Source organism: Poecilia reticulata, chromosome 15 (genome assembly GCF_904066995.2).
Source record: "Poecilia reticulata chromosome 15, P_reticulata-male-v2, whole genome shotgun sequence".
Taxonomy (NCBI): domain Eukaryota; kingdom Metazoa; phylum Chordata; class Actinopteri; order Cyprinodontiformes; family Poeciliidae; genus Poecilia; species Poecilia reticulata.
The window spans coordinates 10,202,081-10,225,824 of NC_088844.1; the positions used below are offsets into that span (position 1 = coordinate 10,202,081).

The following is a 23,744-nucleotide window of genomic DNA, read 5'->3' on the forward strand; positions in this document are numbered from 1 at the left end:
CAAGACGCCCAAACATCTAACTGCAGTTTCAGCTGATAATGCCTTCCTGTTTGGTTGATTAATGGCTTTTAGAGTAAGAAAAAAAAAAACTAAACAAAACTTAGATATAGTTCTTAACTACAAAAAGCGTGGCTAGAAGTTTGTGTAAACACAGGCTACATGCTAACATTCAAAATGCAAAAATGAAATTTGCTACAAGCTTTCAGTCAAGTGCTAAGTGGTATTTATTTCCAAACAATCTTCTTTCTTTTAAGTTTGAATTTCCGTCACTCTCTTAATACAGTTACAAAGTTACAAAGAAAACTGGGGAGTGGAGTTTTGTTTCTGCCATTTCATTTTATGAACATGGAATTGCCAAAATTATAAAATAGTTTTTTAAAAAAAATTCAAAATCCTGTTGTTTTTGTCAGATGCTCTGACGTAAGGACGTTTCTTATCTGTCAACGTAAGAGTGTTAAGTTTCTACATGGGGACAAGCCGTAGAAAAATTGACACGTTTTTAATTTGAGTTTTATTTTAAACCCGAAACAGTGTTCAAATAATTATCTGTATTTTTTTTTACTAAGTATTTTAAATTCTTTAGATTAATCTCAGAGATTACCCTTTTACAATTTCACACCCGACTTTTTGTTATGTTTAGTCCGGTAGAATAGGTAGTATAAATCGAGCCAACCCAGGTCCGTTGGAAAGGGGCGTTAGAAATCTGAGCAGGAATGCGTAGTTTCGTGTTTTGAGTAGCGAATAGACAGAAAACATGGAGGACAAGCGGGATGTTCAAACTTCCAAACGACACGGCAGCTACAAATCGGTGTTATCTGCTGGTTCTGCCGTGGCCATGGAGATTAAGCGAAAGAAAATACGTGAAAGCGCTTTCTTCCTACAAAAAGAGGTAAGTTTGAAGAGACAGAGACACGGCTTTGTTATGTATGTCGTCAGGGTGTGAATTATATTGACAAGTCACTCGATGCCCGGAGGGAGTGCAAAGTCCAATAATGCTAGCACAATGGGACCGAGATATGCGGATTCACACCATATTCTAATAATATTCCCCTTTTCATCAGAATGATTAATTGCAATATTGTAACAATTTTGCTCTTTATTTCGCGAACGTTGTTCTTGAAGGAAGCATCCACTTCCACAGACACTCTGCATTGTGTCTAATTTGTCTTCATTTCTCTGTAACACGGTTCGAACTGGTCTGATTTTAGGCTAAATGCATGAAACGACGCCCAAGCCTTCTGAAAGACACCCTGCAGATAATAGAGGACGTTAATTTGTTGCACATGCGACAGATTTCCAAGCAGCTACAGGTGCAAATTTCACTTCCTTCATGGAGAATGAAGATTTCTGGGTTCCTGAAAACAATAGCTGCGTGTTTATTTATATATTGATCATAGTTAATAAGCACCCTGTCATAAAGGAAGTGCATCAGGCTAAAACAAAATATAAGTTTTCAATTTTAACAAGAATCCTCTTTGAGTTTTTTCTCAGAAATCCTCATCAGTACTCTATTGTTGGTAGAAGACCTAACATTTCATCACTGTCTCTAATCATCCCATGTGTAGTTTGTATGCTCATCTTTAGAAACAACCTAATACTTCCTACATGCGCCTTTTTGTAGATTGAGTTGCTCGTAATTGAGAGACGTTTGCTTTTTTTTTTTGGAACCACTGATGAGTTGCTTGATGCCTAATGACCATTATCAAGTCCATTTTTTATTAGACGAAGTCTTTAGTAGGTCCAGATTTCATGTAGTCTTAATTTACAATCTCTTACATTTGTGCTTTTGTTAATATTACTGCTTCTTTCAGGGGAATTGCTTCAAAGATGTAAATAAACATTGGTTGTGTATATCAGTCAAAAAGTCATTAACGTTAACCGATTCTGATATCGATGCCGAAATTTCGTGCATTCCCAAATAAAAAGACTGGGGGGAAAAAAACCCGGGTAGATTTATTTAAAATTGGCTAAAAAATGTTTGTCTTCAGATTTCTCAAAATACTCTAACATTATAAAATGTTTATTGTAGCTGAGACAACCATAAAGAAGGCTTGTATTATTCTGTTGATGCCATTTCTTGTCAAACTCAGAGAGCTCCCTTTTTTTTTTTTTTTTCCTTCATAAATATTAACATGTCATCTGGCCTTTAGTGTTATGTGGGTTGTTAAAGACTTTAACAAAGCCTGGGTTGTTCATCGTCAACTTTAATTCATCGTCAGCCACCGTCTCCACGTGTGTTACAGCCTCGTTGTGCATGTCTTAAATGTAATTCATTCTGTCCATTCAGAGTACAAACATAGAAGAGAAGCTTCAGTTTGAGACGAGAATGCGTGAGGGGGCGTACAAGCTGCTGCTGGCTTGCAGTAAACGGGAACAAGTCCTCAACGCTTCCAAGAACGTGTTGACCTGCAACGCCAGGATCAAGGCCTACCTCGCCCAGATGCAGCGAGAAGAAGGGGAGCGGGACATGGTGGGAGCAGAAAGAAGGTAAAGAGTTTGGCGAAAGCTGTGGCGTCACGTAAGAGATGTGTAAAAACACAAGTTGTGCGCTCCCAATACAGAGTATTAGGAAATGCTGATCTTTGAGGAAGCAAGTTCTGGAGGACGATGATAAACGGCAAAAATAGATGTGACATTTTCAGAGAAGTATTTGCTGATTTACCCACCGTCTGTGCTTCACAGACTCGCAGAGGGTCGTTCTCCATGTCCTGGGACGGTCGCAATTACTGGTAAGACTGTTTTTAGTAAACATTTGTGGCGTAAGAGAATATTTGTCCTGCCAAATCTTCAATTTTTACCGTTTGCTGAGAGCTCTTCATAGTAAACTTCCACTTTTTTCCCCTCTTTGTCTTTTACGTAGGCCTGCGCTTTCCTTTGATTTGGAGGGATTCGGACCATTTTAGTAACAGAGGAAGTATGTTCGCCCACTGCATTTAATATCTTTTTATTTTCTTCCTGCACTAACACATGCTGCACCTCCTCTGTGTTCGGTAGGCTCCCGTCGGGTGGCGGTGTTCTGCCTGATGCAGATCGGCTCTGAGGTGTTTGACACTGAAATGGTCGTGGTGGACAGATCTGTCACTGACATCTGCTTAGAGGGGCTCACTCTCTTGTAAATATGTTTTGCATGTTTTATTTTCCCATTCATGCACTCGGGGAAAGCAAACACTTGTCTTGATTTTGTTTTAAACGATGTTTATGAAAACTGAATTTCAAAATATCACACAATTTATTTTTCTTTCCACATTCAATCATTTAAATTGTTTTTAAATATTCACTGACCTGTCATTTGACGGAATTACTAACCACACTATTTTTAATCATTCTCCAGTGTGTGTTGTGTGCATCTACATACTTTACAAATTTTAATTTGACTGAGATTCTTTCTTTGCAGCAAAGATGTAGTTCCCCAGTTTGAACTGAAGGTGGAGCTGTGGAGCTGTGCCATGGAGGAAGAGCTCACTTTACCGAACACGCCAAAGAAACTTGCAAAGAAGCTCCGTAACTCCTTTGGAAGGAGCTCTGGAAAGAAGCTCTGCTCCCTGCTGGATACTCCAGATCCCGACACCTTCCTGCTGGACAACCCAATACCTTCGTATGTGTTTGTATCATCTAACAAATCCTGCACCGTCTCTTGGAGTTTCTCATTGAGATATCTGTCCCCCCCTCTGCAACTCTGTACAAATCTGAATGCTTTGTATGGGATTTTTCAACAGATCACTCCAAATATCCAAATAAGGCTTAAATAAATATGTGTGGTAGTCTATATTTAACCTTCAGATATTCATAGCAAATGTTTGTACTTAAATGTTCCTACATTAATCTTGTGTTGATCTGAGGGTGAAATGTTTACTAAAATGTATTTATAGAACTCGACTGGTAGGATGAAGTGCTTTTTTTTTTTTTTAAAGAAACGATCAGTATGTTTGAAGAGTGCTCTATATTTGTGTCTGCTCTCAACCAGGGGAGCCAAATACAGCCTGCTGGCCTACACAACACTTGGTCTGCCTGATGCTGATAGCAGCTTTCAGTCTCACTCCCTCATTGTCTACCAAGGCGGTAAGAAGCAAAGAAACACACTTTGTTATTTGTGACCTGTGAAGAGTTTACTGTCTCCAGCTCATAAATTGAATCAACGTAATGATACTGATGGCTTATTCATTCATCATTTTGGTAACACTAGCAGAACTGAAAGCTACATGTACAAGTAAGAACATGTAGAGGTTTTTCCTTTTAGTCGTTAAGTTAGTTTCTTTATCTTGCTTCAGTTCAATTCAGATAACTTTATTTGTCCCCAAAGGGTTATTTCAAGGCACATGAGTATTACAGACTCACTCAAGAGTGATGGCTCAGACATTAGGATTAATAAAATTAACACATACTAATACATAGAAATAAGTAAAATGTTATTTTTCCATGCAGGTGTTTTCATTTTTTTTTTTTTTTTACAAATTTCACATCCAAAATATACTGATTCCGTCGGATGACATTTGAGGAAAAGAAAAAAAAAACATAATGGCTCGTGGGGAGGACTTGTTTGATTTGTTGGCACAACTTTTTCGTGATGAAATGTACAGCTTCCTCCAGGTCTGCGTACTGTTTGCGTCGAAGCTCCTGCTTTTAGGAAACTGAATTAAGACTGAATTCCTCAGAGGTTTGTTAGAGAATATTATTGAGCAAAATGCATCATGAAGAAGAGCCACATGCACCAAAGGCTAACTGATGAGACCACCGTCCAGTTGGATTAAGCTCTGCAAAGAATGGACAACATTTTCAGTCTGTAGAGACGTGCTGCAAAAAACCCCCAAAAAACAACAAAAAAACAATGTCTTAATGATAAAAGATGGTTTTATAAAATACTGACTACAATGCGCACACCACACACCAATTTTATTTGAAATAAGTTTCGTAAACGTTGCAACACTTTAAAAACATGCTCTACTCTGTTTCAGGTTGCCACATTACATTTTAGTGACACGGAGTAAAATTTCTGTTTGTAACTTCATTAAATCTATAAAAAAGTGACCCGTGTTTACATACTTTTGTAATATTAGGAATGTTTGAATCCCCTGTTATTAAATGGGGCAGCATTACAGGAACAGATCATACAAGATTGCAGCAAATATAATGAGATCTATTTTGTGTCGTTATTTCGATTCTGTATGTTTTGACCAACAGTTCTGAACGTTAATATTTTCTTGTGTGTCCTTTTTTTTTTTTTCTGCATCCTCACAGCTGAGTGGTCATCCTGGCTTCCTCTGTACGGCAACCTGTGCTGCCGCTTAGTGGCGCAGCCGGCCTGCATGACACAGAGCGCCATGAGCGGCTATCTGAGTCAGAAGGTGCGTTGACGGCTTTCATTGTTACGTCACGTAGTAGCAGTGAGTCCTGGCCTGGATTGTGCAATCATTCTGTTTTTGTTGCTCTGTTGATTTCCAGCAAAGTGTGCAGGGGGTGAACCGCTGCTGCAATCTCTACTGTCTGCTGAGCGCCGGCTTTTTGTCCTGTTACTTCACCCCTGAAGAAATCGATGCCAAACTGCAGCCCACTCTTAATGTGCCAATCAATAATGTGAGAGAGCGGAATATAAAACAGATGTGTATATATATATATATATATATATAAGGAGAGAAGATAAAGCATCAATTTTTTTGGTCTCACTTCAGCTTTTTCCTTAACATTTCTCAACCAAGTAAAATGCCTACATTAATTACTCAGATCCTATTAGCATGTTTGCAGTTTTTCCCCTGAATTAATCTTGGTGTGCAATCCCAGCTTTGTCTTTTACCACTAGAGTAAAAAGCATACATACACTTCACTTATCAAAGCCATTAATGTCAGATTATATCTGGAGGACGTTGATGCATCTGCAATGTTCTTTTTTAGGGTGGAATAATTGTACAGCAAACACCTTCAACACATTTTGAGAACACGTATCGAGTGCACAAGTTGGACGTTCTTTATGTGTTCATACCTCTTTCTAATCATCAGATGGTCAACATTATACCTGCAGGCTCAAATATAAAAATAATAACAATAATAATTGGTTAAATGTAGGACTGGACCACTTCGCTTTGTGTCAACCATCAGTCTTTTGTAGAGCACTTTTTCATGGAACTATGGAAACCAAAAAGACTGCAATCATATAGTGGGAAAACGGTAAAAATCTAAATGACTAAAAAAATGTATAATGTAAATAAAAAATCTAAATACATAATGCCACCCACACCACGCTTGACATTTGCTTCAGCGTTTTTATGCCTGAAAGCCTCACCAATCCACAAATCAATCTTTAAAAGTCCAAAATGACTCTCATTCCTGCCGGTGGCGAGTTTATGCAAACTTGTTACCAAATCCTGCAGTGGGATCAAAAATTAAACCGAGATTGTTGGGCTTTTTTTTCAGCCTGTTGTAAGTTATGTGTCGTATCCGCAGGAGACCCGCATTTGTGTGTTGGACAAACAGTCAGGCGATCGCAAATCCAAGAGTTTGTCCATCATCAACCCTTCACCCGAGGGATGTCAGAGTGTCGTGTTCACAGCAGACACCAGGGAGGAGCTGGAGGAATGGATCAACTGCCTCCACCAGCACCTCTACGACCAGAGTGAGTGTGCTCGTGCGAGCGGGAAAAACTTACGGGCTTGCATTTAGATAACGGGGTGTCCGCGCAGCCTTAAAAAGTCTTAAATTCATCAGAGTTGGAAGTTGGCTTTTAATACGCCAATGACAGGTCTTTAATTTTGTTGTGACAGGACTATTTAATCTTGTATGGTGTTATATTTCTCGTGGGACTTTTCTGTCAGGTAAAAGCTAATGAGCATTGTGTTCTGTGACTCGAGGCAGTTGTGGCTACTGCTAACTAGCTGCTCATTAAGATACCCTAGCAAATTAGCATTTTTGCACCTATAATGGGTAAAGCGTAAATTTATCGCCAGTTGGCTGTACAAATTTCTTCTTATCTTAACTGGCTCACTTCTGCCTCCAAACCATGCAGTTCATTCTGTGTTAAAAAGCTCAGCACTGCTATTATGTAAAATACACAGTTATCTTTAGCATATTTCTGTCTTAAATGTCATTGTTACTGGTCTTAAAAAGTGTTAAATGTTGTGTTGGTGAAACCCTGAATGAAGTTGGTAACATGATTAGATCGTCTGGACAAGAACAGACTGCAGGCATTTGAATGAATAGAAACCGTCATGTCTGCCCTTATTTATGACCAGGCCAGTGGCTCCACTGCTGCGACCGCCTAATGAAAATTGAGGTCGCATCACCACGGAAACCATCGCTTTTCCTCGCCAAGCAGGCCGACTCTGTTTACAACGACCTCAGTGAGTACAATAATTTGAATTAGACGCTGAAGTGAGGTGGTGGCAAGCTGATATTTGGCTGCAGCTTTTAGTGGGGGGGAAAAAAAAAAAGTATTTCATTTAAGATAATATGTGCCATTACTCCACAAAATGTGTTTTCATTCCAAAGATGATGCATGCAAATGGAATCCTTTTACATGCAAATGAGGAAAGTGGAATGTGTTCTTCTACGTCCTTTGAGAATTATATTGTTTGCACATCAGACACAGAGAGAAAAAAAAAAGTGTTTCATCTATAAATTTCCTTCGTTGTTAGTTAACTTAATATTTCCTGCAGGTATAAATTCACCCAACAAGTTTGAGAGCATCACAGACATAATCCACAGTAAAATCGAAGAGACAGATGGCCGCTTCCTGATTGGGCAAGAGGAGGAGACGGCGCCCCCTAACTGGTCCTCTCTGTTCGATGGGTCCCACTCGGTGGTGGTGGAGAAGAGCCTTCTGTCCCAGAGCAAAACCTCCACCCCGTGTGCAAGCCCCAGCACCGGCTCCACGCCCCTGAGCAACAAAAAGCGCCGCGCTCCGCCCCCTCCTTCTGATGTGAAGCCCTTCGCTAACCCCACCCGTCCGGACAGACCCCCCCTGCCCTCCTCTCTGCTACATCGTCCTCTTCCTCCGAACCAGGAGAAGGAGAACTCCGGCGCATGCGCTTCCCGCCCAGCTGTCAAGTCCAAAACAGGCCGGCCCTCGCTGGACGCCAAGTTCTCCGCCATCATCCAGCAGCTCCAGCGGAACAACGCTGTGGGCGTGGCGGCTCCAAGCCGGAAGATCGCCCCACTGGCCGTCCTCGACGTGCAGCCGCAGGGTCCGCCTCAGTCGGACGTCCAGAACCACAGCGTCCAGATGCCTGAGGATGCAGCTGACGATGTGTTTGTCAGAGCCTACAGCGGTCCCGGTCCCGGTTCCGGGCCCGTTCCCGCACCACGCAGCAAACTGAGGAAGTCGCTCAGAGAGAGGATGAATCTCAAACCTTTGTGATCTCAACCCCTTTTTTTCCCAAAAAAATCTTTTCACTTCCAGCCAGACATTTTACACACACTCATCCTCAGCATGAATGTCGTACTAAGCGGTTCTTTGACTTAAAATTAATAAAACATAAATGATTTTTCACGAAGAATTGGGTGCAAAACTTTGAATTTACTGTACGTTTTCTCTAATTCACACAGGGCCAAAGTTATACATGCAGGGTTAAACGATATAGAGACACCTCCAGTAATATTTGACTAAATATCCTGACATGTTGATAAGAAACCACACAATATCTGTTGCCATCATGACATTTCTGCTATTTGTTGTGGATATATAATAACTTTCCTTATCAGAGATCCACAAGTTGCTACTTGCTAACCAAGGCCCAGCTTCTCGCCAGATAATAGTGAAAATGAGTTTAGATGGACTAGAGAAAATCTGCAATAAATTCAAACTTGTTCACCTCAATGTTGTTTTCCAAAAAATCAACTTTCACCAAGAACGGTTCAAATGAAAAGCTGAGGAGGTGAAAACTCACGCGTGTGAACTTTTAGGTGGAAATGTATAGAAAATAAGAAATGAAATTAGAAATTTAGAAATGTATTTGTTGAAATTGTGCGTCTGTAGCTCGTCACTTGCACAAATAACTGTGATAAAACCACTTTATCTGATTCAAGTAGCATTATTAAAATCAGACATTTTTATTGCATCTCAGTTAAGACTATTTCATGACGGGTTTTATCAAATAAGCACAAAAGTTGAAACTATATTCCGTATTTACTAGAATTAGCAGATAAACCTTAGCAGATATAAAAATGTTTGATGGATTAAAAAAAAAGTAGTCATTAATGTTGGGTATGCATCTGAAATTTGTTAGAGAATTCAAATTAAGATGCATAAAGGGGAAATATGAATTTATTTTTTTTATGGGAAGTGGTGGATTTTTAGTTTAACCAACCCTGACCAGGAAGTGGCTGTCAGATATTCGACCATTTTTCGATCAGAGAATGAATAATGTTGGAACATTAAGTAGGTGGCGCTAGCAACGAAACCCTGTTGTGAGGAAGTTTTCAACAGAGAAGACGACTAAAATTTGGCAACTTTTATTTCATGTAGAGTGTTTAAAAATGAGGCCAGAAGAACTTATTAGATGTCGGAAGCTACTCAAAAGGAAGCTACATTTTCAGTGACAAGTCTTTATGCTCCTAGAAAGTAGGATGGTTGCGCAAGTCACTTTTTCTTATTACTTTAAACTGTCAACTTTGCCGAATTTGCAAAATGTTGGCAGTCTTTTAAAATGCTCTGCAATAAGAACAGGATACCGTTATGTAAGGAATATGCAGAGACTGCTGCTTGCATTTAATAATGCTAACCATTCGAAACGCTCACATGCAAAGGGTTTAATAAAAACAAAAGGTAAAACCTTAATTGACAGTGACTCCTGTTGCGTTTTTACATACAGCAGTAATGAGACGCTGTATATGTTGTTCCTACAGTGAAACTAGAACTGCTTGATACTTCTCAGTGGGGTTAAAGCTTTTACAGAAATTACCACACAAAACTGATTATTGCTTCTAATAAACTCCTGCATTATAACATTAATATAAACACAATCAAACGGTTAATCTACTAATACAACACACCCTATAGGCCCCCGAGTCGTAACATTGCCGCCTAAATCTCAGCGCCATTTAGGTGCCGCACTGGTGGATCTGCTGCTTCGCTTTGTTCGTTCATGTGGCTAAACCCCACATGTGAGACGGCATGCTTCGGTTGAACTAAAATAGAGAAAGCGTTCCCTCAGCTCTGCGACATGAAAAGTTTCACAAATGCACTTAATTTAAGTTGATCCATCTGGGTGACGTGGGGGGACAAGCCGGTGCTTTTGGAGCTATTGACGTCCTCCACTTACTGTGACGACTTTATGACCACTGCAGCTCGCTTTAAGGAAAGGCAAATTGTAAGCTAGTAATGTGACTTCTCGGCCCCCACCCTCCCGCACTTCCCCTCCCTCGAGGTCTTTAATAGAGTAACCTTGTTTTTTTAGTGGCTGCGCAGTACGTCTAACATAATTTAACATAGCAGCCAATAAATGCTCTGAACATAATTGAATGAATGGGCCTTTTGAGTGGCCTGAATAACGAATGTCCTTGTGCACTTGTTTTGAACGTACCCAGTACTACAAGCCCCCTAAATATTCCAGCCACTTAATGGCATTGTGTTGAAGAATGGCCGTCGTAATTACATGCGGAGTACAAAACATCGTTGAAACTACCTGAAAACACGAGGCAGGACGGGGGAAAGCTATAGAAGCTATTTCCCCCCCCCTCCTGTTGTTATCCTGCAAATTCATTTAAATAATACAGAAAGCTTAAAGCTTTCAGATGCAAACGGGAATGCAGTTCATTATTTAGCCATTTGCCAGATATATCTTATATTTACTGTGATTCACCTGGTGGTTTCTGTACTGCACATTCTTGGGAAAACAAAATTGTTTTTTCTTACTTCAGAATGAAACTTTTTGGGACAAAAGAAACTGTGATAGATTTCTGCATTATTTTTTTTTACACAATTTGCTACACAGGCAACACGAGTACTGGAATGCTGCTTGTATCAAAAATAGTAGTAAAGGGGTACAGCTAATTGAAAAATTAGCTGTTTAACTATAATGACTGCAATAACAAAAGTGAATATTTGTAGTTTATTCCTGTTTATGACTGAAATGTGTCTTTACAAATGCCATTTTTATGCTTCTTTTTCTATCAGTAGGCATACGGACACATCAATCTTGCATTAGTTTATAGTTTCCACGTGATATAAAATTATATTTAGATCATAGGTGTCGTTTCTCAGAAAGTGCAATTGCTTCTCGCTGTTTTCTTGGCAGCTATAACTGTGTTGTTTTAAAAAAAAATTACTGCTGATCTGCAATAAAACGACCTACATTCCACCCTGGTGAGGCTGCTTTTTTTTTTCTTTTTTTTTTTTTTTACTGAGCTCTGGAAGTATTACAGAATATTTTTTCATGTTAAAAGTTTACCAGAGGGTGGCAATAAAAGTCAAAGCACAGCTTTTATTGCACCCCAGTACACACGCCATAGAAATGCTACATGCACTGGCGCATTTGCTCAATGCAGCAAATGCTGAAGAGGCTTTTCTGGCCGGGAGCCCAGAAATGGCCTGTTGTGAACATTAAAGCTGGTGGAATCTCAGACAAATAATGCTGTCACAATAATAAAACGCCATTCACACCGCGTTTACTAAGGGGGGGAAAAAGAAATGGAATAATGTTAACACACTGGTGTTGCATACCAGTTTATACGGTCCTTGCATTTTAATAGTGCTTTGTAAAAGAATTTATACCCTTGTACTTTTACACATTCGATTGCTTTATAACCATTTACTCTGTTATTTTATTGGGTTTGTGTGTATTGGACCAACACAAAATAGTGCATAATTGTTGAGTGGAAGCAAAACAATTGGTTGATAAAAGATTTGGACACAATCATGTTTCGATCCAGCCTAAGATTCCGAAAATGGAAAAAGATTTGTTGTCGCAACTCGTCAAAATGTGTGTGTGTGTGTGTAAGAAACTGATGAAACATGTACTGATAGTAAAATATTTTAATTAAATATACAGGAGGTCATATCATACAAAATGTCTTTATTTTTTGTTTTGCTGCCAGCTGGATGATTGGTAAACAGATGGCTATGGTATCAAAAAACAGTTTCAGGATGCACAACATAAAAAACAATGAAACAACAAATAATAATAATAAAAAACAAGAAGCGTATCCTAAATTTTAATTTGTAGTGTTGTTTGAGCCGAACATAAAACAGCAAAAATGGGACACATCTAGTTTGTGCAACCAATTTTTTACTGTTCTTTTTTCATTTTTTTCTTCTTTTTTTTGCTATTTACAGATTATAACAGTTTATATGAGAACAACCACGCAGTGCTATCTACAGTGCTATTTACACAGATATTAAGACAAAAAAAGAGAGTTTGCCGTAAGTAGTTCCCTCCGTGTGAATGTTCTGTACAGGAGCCAGCTTGCCTACACACAGCAATGTACAGTACTAGAATCAGTAATGAATGTCTTTAAGTGTTCAGCAAAATCGTAGATGTTTACAGCTTAAAAAAAAAAAACATTTTTCCTCGCTTTAAACAGCAAAAGAAATGTTCTCTGTGTATTTCAGTTATCCTGGATTGCAATTATAGTGGTTGTAAAAAGCCAGCACAGGTGTTGTCTTTGCACCTCGGGGCTACAGAGCATGGTAGGAATTCTTTATGGAGTTTGGTACCTTTTTCATCGCGGCCGGAGAACATGCCCTGCAGATGACAAGACACCGAACCTGTGTCTTCATCAGCTGTTTTTTTCCGAAACTGGCTGTTGTTAAAAGAACAAAGCGACAAAACTAAAGTTGAATCTACGGTTACACTTTGAAATCCTACCTTTTAAGTCTGGTGTCTCAAAGTGGGCCAAGTTGTTTGATAATGTCTGGATACTGCATTTGGACACGAGCGTGACAGTAAAATCGACATTCCTACCCTGCTACAGGAGATATACCTTAATAAGCGTAGTGCTAACTCTAATCCAAAGACTGTGAAAGGCACAGATATTTTGCAAAGCAGTAATATCCTAAGTGACAACATTCCTATCAACTCATATATTAAAAGAGTCTGTTTGTCAAGAAAATGAAGCGTTTCAAGTCAGGAACGAAAATATGAAATGCAGATTTTTTTTTTTCTTCCTTTTTCTTCTTCCTTGTGGGGAGCATTCCACAGCAGACGGCTGCTTCATTACGCTGTTCCTGCAGACGCAAAACAAGCCACAGCAGTCTACCCGTCACAAAAATGTTCCGAGGTCGAACCACTTTCATCACAGAAGGTGAAAGTCACACGGGCCGAAGACGAAGCATCCACGATTCGCGAACAGATGCGAACGCGTCACGGGAAGATGCGTTTAAAAACAACAAAAGACGAACCTGAATTTTGCAAAAGAGCGACTCTACAGTACATCTGTTGCACACAGCACCTCTGAATGTGGCCGTGATGAAACTGTTCGTGTTAAGCAGCGCCACAGCGGGTGTTAACATTTATCCCAATCAGTCCACTCCAGCTGGATTTACTGTGGCTCAAACAAGGAACAGAGTTCAGCGTGGAGACATGTAAACAGACACACAGCACTGGCTGCCTGGAGAGAAATAACAAATGATTCAGCTGTTTTATTTTGGTAGCAATTAGGCATGGGCTGGTTACTGGTTTTAAAAAAAAGTTGTGTTTTCAAAATAGCAAACCGTTTTTTGTCATCCTGCTTCTAAAGTCAAGAATCTTTTCAATAGAGATGCTAAAGTGAGCAGTTTTCTCTTAACTTTGTTTTCAGAGAGCTCTGAAAACAGCATTTCCACATGTATCACAGTTAATAAAATACAGTGATGTGAAAGACTGTAGAGTATGTCAAGGCATATGAAAGCTGTGAAAATATTGCAAAATTAGTCTGTCTCTTAATTTGTTTCCAGGCCTGTAAATCAACACAGTTCTGTCCTTCCCCCACCTAATGCTGTGCACTACCAGTTAGCTGGTTGACAGACAGCTGCTACACTTTACCCTCAGTTAAAAGTAAGACCAATTTTGGTGTTTGAAAATATTTCCCATTATGAAAAACACTTAACACTTTCAAAACCACGGTTGCCAAGCTACCAAGCTGCATTTCCTTTAAGACACTGATTGCAAACTCTACAGAGCAGTTAGCCTGACTAATTAATCAGTACTATGCACAGTAAGCTCTTAAAAACTTAGTGTTTGTCATGTATTTTTATTCATTTGGTATTAAAATCAAAATGATAAATGAATGGTTCAGGTAAAGGGAAGCGTGAATCAGTTGTGTTAGTTAATGCTAGTCAAATAATGCTTTTTAACGCTCATAGGGCACGTTGTGCTAATGTGTGAAGAGAGAGAACAGCTTTCCGGACTCTAGCCTCGAATGAGCTTTGTCGCTTCTAAATAGAAACGGTTTTAAAGGGTACTCTGGGTATTTAATCCAGTAGTGTCAGCCACCAATCAGACACTGTCGTCATGGGATGTTGTTGGACGGACTTGAATAGAGGCATATTTTTTGGGAACAGGTTCGAAGGCGCTAATGTGTGTTGCCCTAGCTTGATTATTACTGTAACAATGAACTTAAAATTTTTGCAGCAGTCGGAAAAATACAATGCTTTTCTGTTTTAAATGAAATAAGTTAGATAACGGTGCAGAGTTCTGCTTTATTTTTGTGTAAATACTGTGAAACTGTGGTACTGTTACTCAAACTAACCGTCCTCTGAGGATCTCATACCGACCCATGCCTGTTTGCAAAAAGATACATACTGAGGTTAAGAGTTTGTATTTCATTGTCATGTTACTTTTAGTGTTTTTAGGCAACTAAGTTTAGCCCTCCGACACAGTAAACAAATGGCTTTTCTCTACTTCCCTCAACTTCTCACGTTCCAGAGCAACAAACCTGACTCGTGGGTCACTGAAAGCGACAAGCTGATTTGTGAGCATAATACACACGAGCATTGTGCAAATAGGGTTACAAAAGCAACAACAAGATACAGTAAGAGGTGATAAAAAATAAAAAACAGTGCAAGATATATAAATCAAGGCATACACAGTTAGAAAACAAAAATTTAATTTGCAGTCCGAGTGATGGATCTAGCAGTTTGTCATCGGCAAAACGTATGATCAGAGTTTTGCCTCGACTCGAGCCACGATGTGAATGAAAATAAGCCGACACAGTTTCAACAATGAGAAGACGGAAAAAAAAAAAATTGTTTTCTCTCCCTCAAAGTCTGGTGCTGGGATGTACCGACGACAGCTGAGGTGGGGGGAGGGTCGAGAGAGGGTAGAGGTGGTGCAACAGCTCTCCGTACAGTGCCGCCCCGCCCGGGTACCTGTAGAGGTGGTGGGGGCTGGGGCTGGAGGCTAGCAGCTGCCTGTGGAGCATCATGGAGTGGATGGTGAAGGGGGGCATTAGTGGCGACACGGCCGACTGGCTTTTCAGGTACTGCAGGCCTGGATGCTGCTGGAGCCCGTCCTGGGCGCCTGGTGACACCAGCGTGCCGTGCGGGTAAATGCCAGCATAGAGGGGCGTGGTGTGGGGTGGGGGGAAGGCGTTCGCAGAGTGGCCCTCGGGGAGATGGTTGTTGAGGTGAATGGCGTGAGCTGGCTCAGCGGGTTTTAGCTCCTCAGGGTCGCTCCGTCGGACTGCGCTGGCCGGGTGAATAGGGGTCACCACTCGCACCTTCCTCTCCGGGGCATCTTCGCTGTCCACCTCCAACAGGCTCCGCTTACTGGGCCGAATGGGACTGTTGAGGGACAGTTCGCCTGAGGCTTTGGGGCTGGGAAACGACTGAGAAGTATCTGGTGAGCTTTGTTTGGGGGTAGAGATTGTCATAGGCGAGACTCTGCATGCCTTAGGATGGGAATCCAAACCGTGGTGCATGATGGGATAGGAGAGGCTACAGAAAGAGGGCTTGGAAAAGGAGGAAACCCTTTGAGATAGAGGTTTAGAAATAGAAAAGTCTCTGGGCTCGTCGTCAGCCTCTCCATTCTCTCCTTGCGTCTGAGTCCTGTCACCGTAGTGAGATCTGTACACCAACCCTTCCTGCTCCAGACCGGCACAGACAAAGCTTTGGCCGCCCTCGCGCTCCCTGCTGTAGTGCTCTCTCCGCTCTCCGCCAGGAAAGCCAGCCATTCTCTCTTGGCTCAGGCAGCTCTCAGTCTGTCTGTACAAGCTGTGAAGGTGAGGGGATGAGTAGCAGTCCCCCGTGTAGCTCCTGCACTGCGTGACTGGACCTTGGAGGATTTTCTCCCCGGCGGTCTCCGCGCAGTCCTGGGTTTGGGTTCTGGTAAGGTACGGCTGCCACGGCACGCTCGCCTGCGGTTGAATCTGATGGCTCGTCCGGCTGTAAGAGTCCGACAGCTCCGCCGCAGCGATCCTCTCCGACTGCCCTCCGCTGGTGTGTTGGTGAGCCTTGCTGCTTTGTGCGTGCTGGATCACTGACGGCCTGAATATGGGTGAGACCTCTGGGATGCTGTCGGACGCACCCTGGTACCTTTGTCCCAGCAACTCCTCTTCACTCTTTCTTTTCTCCTTCTCTCGATCACCTCGATGGAGAGAGGACACGGCTGCGGGAGGTGGAGACTGAAGAGAGGAGAAGGAGTACGGGTTGGACTCGCACACCTGGGACAGGAGCTTCTTTTTAGCCAACGGAGACATGACCCCCTGGTTGGCTTTGCAGTAGACGGCTGTCTGGGTCGACTCCTTCTTCATCGCCCCGTAGTCTTCCTTCTCCGAGTAAGAATCTGTGCTCAAATCTATACACTGTCCGTCCACCTGCTTACACATGGGCAACACTTTCCCCACTCTGCCGCCGTGATTCTCAATGCAGTCTTTGACCTTGGAGAAGTGCTCAGGCAGAGCCACATGTCCAGCAGCTTTAGTCTGATCCCAGCGGGGAAGCAGGTAAGAAGTTTTTGGAATGAAATGCCCTTCGGTTTGCTGTTCGCCTGCGAGCTTCGCTTGGAGCGCCTCGCTGATCTGCCTCCATTCTGGTTGGGCGGAAGGCCCCGTGTGGAGGGAGAAACCACCGTGGGGCGGTCTGCAGTCAGACTCTTTGAGGCAGAGCGAGGACGGCTGCTCCACGGCCAGCGACTCCTCTTTCTTCAGGGTGACATGTAACTCTTCCTCCTCTATTACAATCGGTTCGTCTTGAAGAGCGGCGTCGATTTTTATGGCTGTGGAGATCTCGTGGTTGTCTTCTTTCACCTTTGACTCCTGCATGTGAGAAAGGACAGATTAACACTGCGATATATTATCTAGTAATCCATCAACTAAAGAAAAAAAACATTCAGGGGAAGGAAGGAAGACAGAAAACTTAGTATGAAACAATCATTTCTTTCAAATTTCTGAATACTGAAAGTCCAATTATGCCTAATAACAAATACAATAATTTACACTTTAATTTATTGATCTAGGATGTTTTCTCTTTAAAAATGACTATATTTTTACCTGTTTCGAGCCAAGTGAGCTTTACATTTAGATTGAACTATCATTCTTAAACTGGCTGTAAAATACCAAATAAACTACTATTTTTGAAAATTTTAAGAGGTTAAAGGTGCCACAGTTCACAAACTGTGCTTTGAAGAATCTGTATTTAGTCTAGGACGATCCGTAATTTAATGACCAAGTCCAAGAGTTTTGCATTTTGAAAAATAGGTTAGTGAGGAAGCTACAAAAACAGCAAAGTGGGCTCTATATTCCAAAAAGCAGATCTTCAGAGAAAACCTTTTACCCAAATACTATTTAAGAACATCAGCAGCAATATTTGACACTCAAACGTCCAAAATATGTTGGAAAAATGTGGGGGAAACAAAATTGAATTTTCTAACGAGTGTTAAGGAACCCTGACGCTGACCTGTGTTAGTTCTTGTTTCACCTCTCCTCTATCCTTCTTACTGCCCAGCTTCGGATGGTTGGGGACTTTCAGTTTCTTGGCCCCTACTACTTTCACTTTGGCGCCGGGTCCAGACGCCTTCTCTTGGCTGCACTCCTGCTTCCTGGGTTTGGCCAACGGGAGGGGCTTGTCCTGTTCGCCTTTAAGGTGCCTCTCGTAAGGAAGGAGGAGCCTGAAAAAGACAAAAAAGAACAGGAGACATGATAGAAATGTGTCATCCCACATTTATAGTTAGCGAATTATGTGCTCACATGATCAAGTGTTGATAACAGCTAACCAAACGCGGTGCACTTTGCACCCTTCCACATTTCTATAGTCATACGACCATAGACTTTAATGTATTTTATTATGACTTTATGTGATACACAGACACAAAACAGTGCACAGTGAAGCGGAAGGAAAATGTTTCTGATTTTTTTCTCCATTTACTCTGATACACATAAACAAAATCCATTTGGGTCTCTAAATGTAACGTTGGTAGAGACATATCTTCCAAAACCAAGAAAAGGTGTTTTTACAAAGTGTGGACTTGAGGCGCAGAATGCAAACAGATGCCCTTTTCGGATTTTCATTTGTTCCAAAAAAAAAAGAAGAAGAAAACAATGTGTCTTCTTCTTTACACCAAGCAACTTTGAACTACATATCGGTTATGTAAACAGCTTAGCAAAGCACTGTTCCTATCTGCTGCTGCTAAAATATAGATTTTCAAAGCATGCAATCCCCCCTACCAACCCCCCCCACACACACACACACACGCACACACACACTACACACACACCACACCAAAACAGCTGCAAGCTTGTGGTGCATTATATAGCTTGTTTTAAACCCTCCTTGTTTTAATACCTGGAAAGCATTAACAGTTCTATTGTAATTAAGCTGGGCTACGGGGAAATCCAGACTGGAGCCAGTATGTGTGTGTGTGTGTGTGTGTGTGTGTGTGTGTGTGCGAGAGAGAGAGAGTGAGAGAGAGCAAAAGAGAGGGAGAGAGAATGTGAATAATGAGTTATCCCCTGCTGAGAAAGATCACATTTGGTATTACTTTAACCTCGAAGGAACAGAATGTGAGTGTGGGTGTGTAAAGTTACTGCGGCTGGAAATGAGAAAAGAAGAAAATATCTGCCAGAATTGAAATCAAATGTTTAAAGAAAGCTCGCAGCACTTAATATCTCCTTCAGCATGCGAAAATGATTAGAGACAGAAGCCCTTAAATTAGCTACAACGATGAAAATATTTTCAGATGGAAGCAATATGCCGGGGTACTTAAGAAACACAAAGGCTTCACATGCTCACGCTTAATCAAATTCATGCTAAATGACAAAGAGCATTATGCAAAGTAAACATCTAACATAATCTAAGTGTTGTTATTCCTCTTTTAGATACACCCAGAGTCAAATTTAAATATGTCATGTTGTAACAAATGGGGACATTAGGATCTGGATAACATAACACCCATGTGTAAAACACTGACATGAAAAAGCAGCAAGGGAAACTTTTAGACTTTTATTGCTCCGGGAACAAAATGGAAGCTGGCACAGAACCAGAAATAAGAAACACTGCGGAAGAACAAACTGAGACTCGAAGAGCTACAACGCCATAAAACATCAGCAAGTTGCTATGAAAATCTTTCAAAATCCTTTCTCACGTTTTATAGAATAATCCATGAAAGTCAGACAGGAACAGAACTTTTTCAGTCTCAAGAAAAGACACGAGCCCTTGTCGTGTAACAGCAACAGACAGTTGCACTATTCCTTTTAAGGGACATGGCAGTAAAACAAACAATGAATCAAGAACTGCTTCGCCTCCTCTTCAAATGAGGAAGGGAAAAAAAAGAGCCTCAGAGACTTCAAGAGGCTTTGTGGGATTTTTTTGGTTTTGTTTTTTTTGTTTTTTTCTTCCTCTGAACAAAAGTGCTGGCAGGGAAAGCGGCGAAACTACATTTCATACAGCTGGTCTGGCACCAGGCCCCAGGCCAAGAAAGGAAATGTACTATTAAATGTGACTTATTGGAGAGACAGAGAGCAAAAAGGTTGTGGAAGAGAAGAGAGGAGGAAAACAGACCAAACAGAGAAAAGGGAAAAGGGGGAGTAAAGGGAGGATAGCGGGGTGGATGTAGGCATGTTAATGAGCGGTAAAGATTACTATGACGAAGTCCTGGAAAACAGAGAGAAAAAAACCCCATCTAGTCTTTTTTAAAATTGCAAGCAGAGAAATTATTCTCACGCTTTCTGAAATTAAGATAACAAAACACAGAAAATAAACTATGTTGGCTTTTATTTTGGAAAAGTTCATACTGCTGAGAAGGCAAAACTACCAATCTGACTGGGATCCAGTCAAAGAAATAAAGGAACTGTATGTATAACTGGGTCCATTGTTAGCAATCTGCATAATCTGTGGGAAAGAGATGGCTGTCTTGGCCCAGGTCAACGTTAAGGAATGTCAGTAAGGACGCTTTGTGAGTGGTGGGTGGGCAGGCGGGTGGATGAGTGGGTGGAGAGGTGGTATTTTGCTGCCCCAGATAATGTAAGAACTGATCCTGGGGAAGTTACCATGGCCTTTTAATAGTTTCTAATGGAAAATCCATGTTGTTGTAAACTTAGGCATGAACCATAAATTTGCTCTAAGTCTTGTCTTTACCAACAAAAGTATCAAAAGTCAATTCACTATATCATAAGACACTAATCAACTGTCCATACAGACACCTGTTTAAACACAGAACAAACGATGTGTATAATGGCCAAAAAAATCTTTGTAATGATACTCAACTGCAGCAATATACTACATTATATCATAGTATACTATTATTTTGTATTATTTTCTTAAAAGTAAAAATTTATCAACTTTCTATGGTTTCTTGATTGTTGCAATTGTTTAATTCTGACTGGTTTTTTATTTTTTATTTTTGATCCTCTCAAATTATAAATACTATCTCTATTAATAAATATTTTTTCTCAACTATGCTGATAATATACTGTTATGCATTTTGAACATAACTTGCACAATAAAATAGTCCACCAAGTTGTGAAATTTTATTCAATTTAATTAACAAAGAATAAAATAAAATAGAAATCGATCAAGGAAGTGCGACATCATTAGTAACCTAAACTCATATATATGTGTGTGTGTGTGAGAGAGTGCATGTTTGTGAATGGATTCATTAATAAAGTACATATTTAATAATCTATTTATTTAATCAATTACCCCCCTTTTTCCATCTTTCTGCTTTTATTTGACAAAAGGAAGCAATAGAAAACAAAGTAACACAAACCATTAAGCCTTAATACAGCCCTCAGTGTGACAGATTGGAGTACTTTCAAGCCTTTCACATATAACCAAGTCATGATTGTGCAACATGATATAATAAGTGCTTGTGATACAAGACCACTGTGAGTAGCAATTTCCTCCAAGGCAGAGCTTGGCAGCCAGTGAACGAGCAGAGAGAGCCAAGTGCAGTTTGTAATTCGAGCCACTTGGGGGCGTACTGTACCCTGATGGATTCCAGGAAAGAATTCATCAGAGCGGGAGGGGCAACTATTTTTATGAGGTCAATAAATGCTTAACTTTGCCTCCTGCCAATTTATTACCTGGTTGTTTATTAAGCAGCTTTTTAAAAAAAAATTTCTCTCCCCATGTTAATCAAAAGCAAATAAAATATGCAGCAACAAGCTTAAAATAAACTAAGCTGCGGGCTTAGTTTATGCAATGAAGCTAAAAAGAAGTTGTTGTTGTTGGTTCCTTTTAATATGTAACGCATCCAGACAATCACTAACGTCCAGACAATAACTAACTGTGTAATTCATTAAAGCACAACCCTCAGCAAAGGAGATCAGCGTCATTGACAATAACGGATTACAAACATGGCACCTCCCCTCTGTGTAAAAACACAACTTGGCAAAAACAAGGTGACTTTACCAGCAATGTGCTGCTCTCATCTGAGTTTTGTGTTACAGGAACAAGCTGTGCACTAAAATCCAAGAAATACCCAAGTCACCAAATAAATGGAAAAAGCCTGCGGGCTGTTCCATTTCAACAGTTTTCCCCTCCCATCCAAGCTGAAATTAATTTTAGTTGGTGTTGTGTTAAGATCACAAGAGCTACTTCATGCATTAAAAAAACAACAACAAAAAAAAAGAATAGAAAGGGGGGTAAAGAAACTATTTAAAGAGATGCTGGACGAGATCCCGGGGCTGTAAGAAAGACTCAGAGGAGAGAAAATAACTTACGTTTTTACGAGTCTGCGAGGACACACGAGGGTTTTTAGAAAAAGTCACATTCTGGTTAAACACGAAAGTAAAAAAAAAAAAAAAAAAAAAAACAGTTTCAAAGAAAGAGCAGAGGGATAAACAGACATTGTTTCTGCTCCCTCTGCTCTGGATTCATGCCAAGGAGCTCCTCTTTTGTCTCAGAGCCAAACCACTCGAGGTGACCCTCATTCATGCAGTTAAAACAGGAGGGCAGCCCAGGAATGTATGAAAACTTAAGTCCTTTGTCAAGTCTGAAAATACCAGATTTCAAATGACCTCTACTGTTCCCCTGGGGTTTGCTCTCATTAGCTGCGGCTGCGGCAGTATGCAGTAAATGTTCGCCCTGGCAGGTGTGAGCCCCGAGCACCAACTGTGTAAAATAAATGTCCGCTGTTCTGCATAAAGGAGCACTTTCCGTAATTCAACTATTAAAGCCCAATAATGTACAGAACCTGTCTCCCTTTGCTCTTTAAAGTGGACTGGAGTCTTATCTGGAATGCTGTAAATTTAACTTGCCGCACTGAACTAGTTTTTTTAATCTCAGCGGACTTCCCATGCAGATTGCCAGTGGTATAATTTGTCATTTCTCTTTGCCACCGGGGACCAAAAAAATCAAAACAGACTATTAGATTTAATTCCACTGAAAGCTCATTGAAGCATTTCTCATGAAAAAAACAAAACAAAAAACTCTACGTCTCAGGGGCTAAAATAAGTTTTCTGTTACTTTGAGCAGCTCCACACCTTTCTTACGCGAGTTGTCTGCACAAATACTTAAGTTTTCCGGAGGATTATGGTGGATATTTCTACAGCGATCGCGCTTCAGATATGGAAGCTGAGAAACCGTAGTCCGGATGGATAGATGGATGAAATCTGGAAATAAACACTTCTAAACATCTGGAAAATACTTCAATCAAATTCCACAGTTTCCATACTGAACAATAAGTAGCCCTTTTGTTGTATTCCCACCCAAAACTGAGGTCCGGGTTCGCATCCAGTGAAAAGTCACAGAGATACAAAGAACTTGGCCAGGCGTTTGATCCAGACATGTTGAGACATTGTTTTTTTGGTGTTAAGGAATGCCGACAGCCAGCACACAATAACCTTCTTCTGTTCTCAACCTTTCCCTCACCTTCCGTTTTTGCACGACTTTTACTCTTTGTTATTGACGTGCTTTTGCTTGTTTAATAAAAATCCGTCACCGTTGCCGCCTGCCTTCTCCTGCTTGTAATGCAGAGGACATGAAAGCGATACTCTCACAACACTGCAATCCAACTATCGCCCTCTGCTTTTACCAGAATAATTGAAATCTGCGTTGGAGCTGCTGCATAAAAAAAGAAAGAAAAAAAAAAGAAAAGGCAAGCCAAAGTGTAATGGAGCATATTTGATGTATCTGCAATACAGTGAGGGCAATGCAGAGGGACACTAAGGAGAACAGAAAAAAAAAAAAAAACCATACAGTGTTACAAATGTTCCAGGACTGACTCAAGGTTCCCTAACAATGTATTTTTATATGTGGAGAGCAGCTTTAGTGAATGCGGAGGAACATCGATAGCAAGAGGAATGAATAAAGGCTGAATCAATAAAACATCTAGTCGACTAAAATTGGAACAAGCGTGCATCTGTCTTGAAAAGAAACACATATCTGCATGATCTGAGCCGGGGAA

The 23,744-nt window shown here is 40.7% G+C and overlaps 2 protein-coding genes across 3 annotated transcripts in view; one reads left to right on the top strand and one right to left on the bottom strand.

The window, feature by feature from the left end:
- Window positions 1-636: 636 nt before the first annotated feature.
- rtkn2 (rhotekin 2) lies at window positions 637-12,090 on the top strand. Of its 2 annotated transcripts, XM_008429161.3 has the most exons (13): window positions 637-889; window positions 1,209-1,310; window positions 2,288-2,487; window positions 2,683-2,729; window positions 2,861-2,914; window positions 2,995-3,112; window positions 3,395-3,595; window positions 3,965-4,059; window positions 5,236-5,342; window positions 5,440-5,571; window positions 6,436-6,604; window positions 7,221-7,328; window positions 7,644-12,090. In XM_008429161.3, exons 1-13 carry the CDS (start codon window positions 755-757, stop codon window positions 8,342-8,344), a joined length of 2,169 nt encoding a protein of 722 aa, XP_008427383.2. In that variant the 5' UTR covers window positions 637-754; the 3' UTR covers window positions 8,345-12,090. The 2 variants fall into 2 exon arrangements, with proteins under 2 accessions (XP_008427383.2, XP_008427384.2); XM_008429162.3 differs by lacking the exon at window positions 1,209-1,310 and having other exon boundaries at window positions 651-889.
- arid5b (AT-rich interaction domain 5B) overlaps window positions 11,945-23,744 on the bottom strand; it is a 107,907-nt gene continuing 96,107 nt past the window's right edge. The window contains exons 9-10 of the mRNA XM_008429163.3: window positions 17,798-18,008; window positions 11,945-17,157 (exon numbers count right to left, since the gene is read on the bottom strand). Of these exons, the coding sequence (XP_008427385.1) occupies window positions 15,163-17,157; window positions 17,798-18,008 (2,206 nt within the window). The 3' untranslated portion in view covers window positions 11,945-15,162. The remainder of the gene's footprint in view (window positions 17,158-17,797; window positions 18,009-23,744) is intronic.

Coding starts and splice junctions, on each gene's coding strand:
- rtkn2 (XM_008429161.3), top strand. CDS start 755: ATGGAGGACAAGCGGGATGTTCAAACTTCCAAACGACACGGCAGCTAC. Junction 6,605..7,220: donor CCAGCACCTCTACGACCAGA/GTGAGTGTGCTC, acceptor ATTTATGACCAG/GCCAGTGGCTCCACTGCTGC. Junction 7,329..7,643: donor CTCTGTTTACAACGACCTCA/GTGAGTACAATA, acceptor TATTTCCTGCAG/GTATAAATTCACCCAACAAG.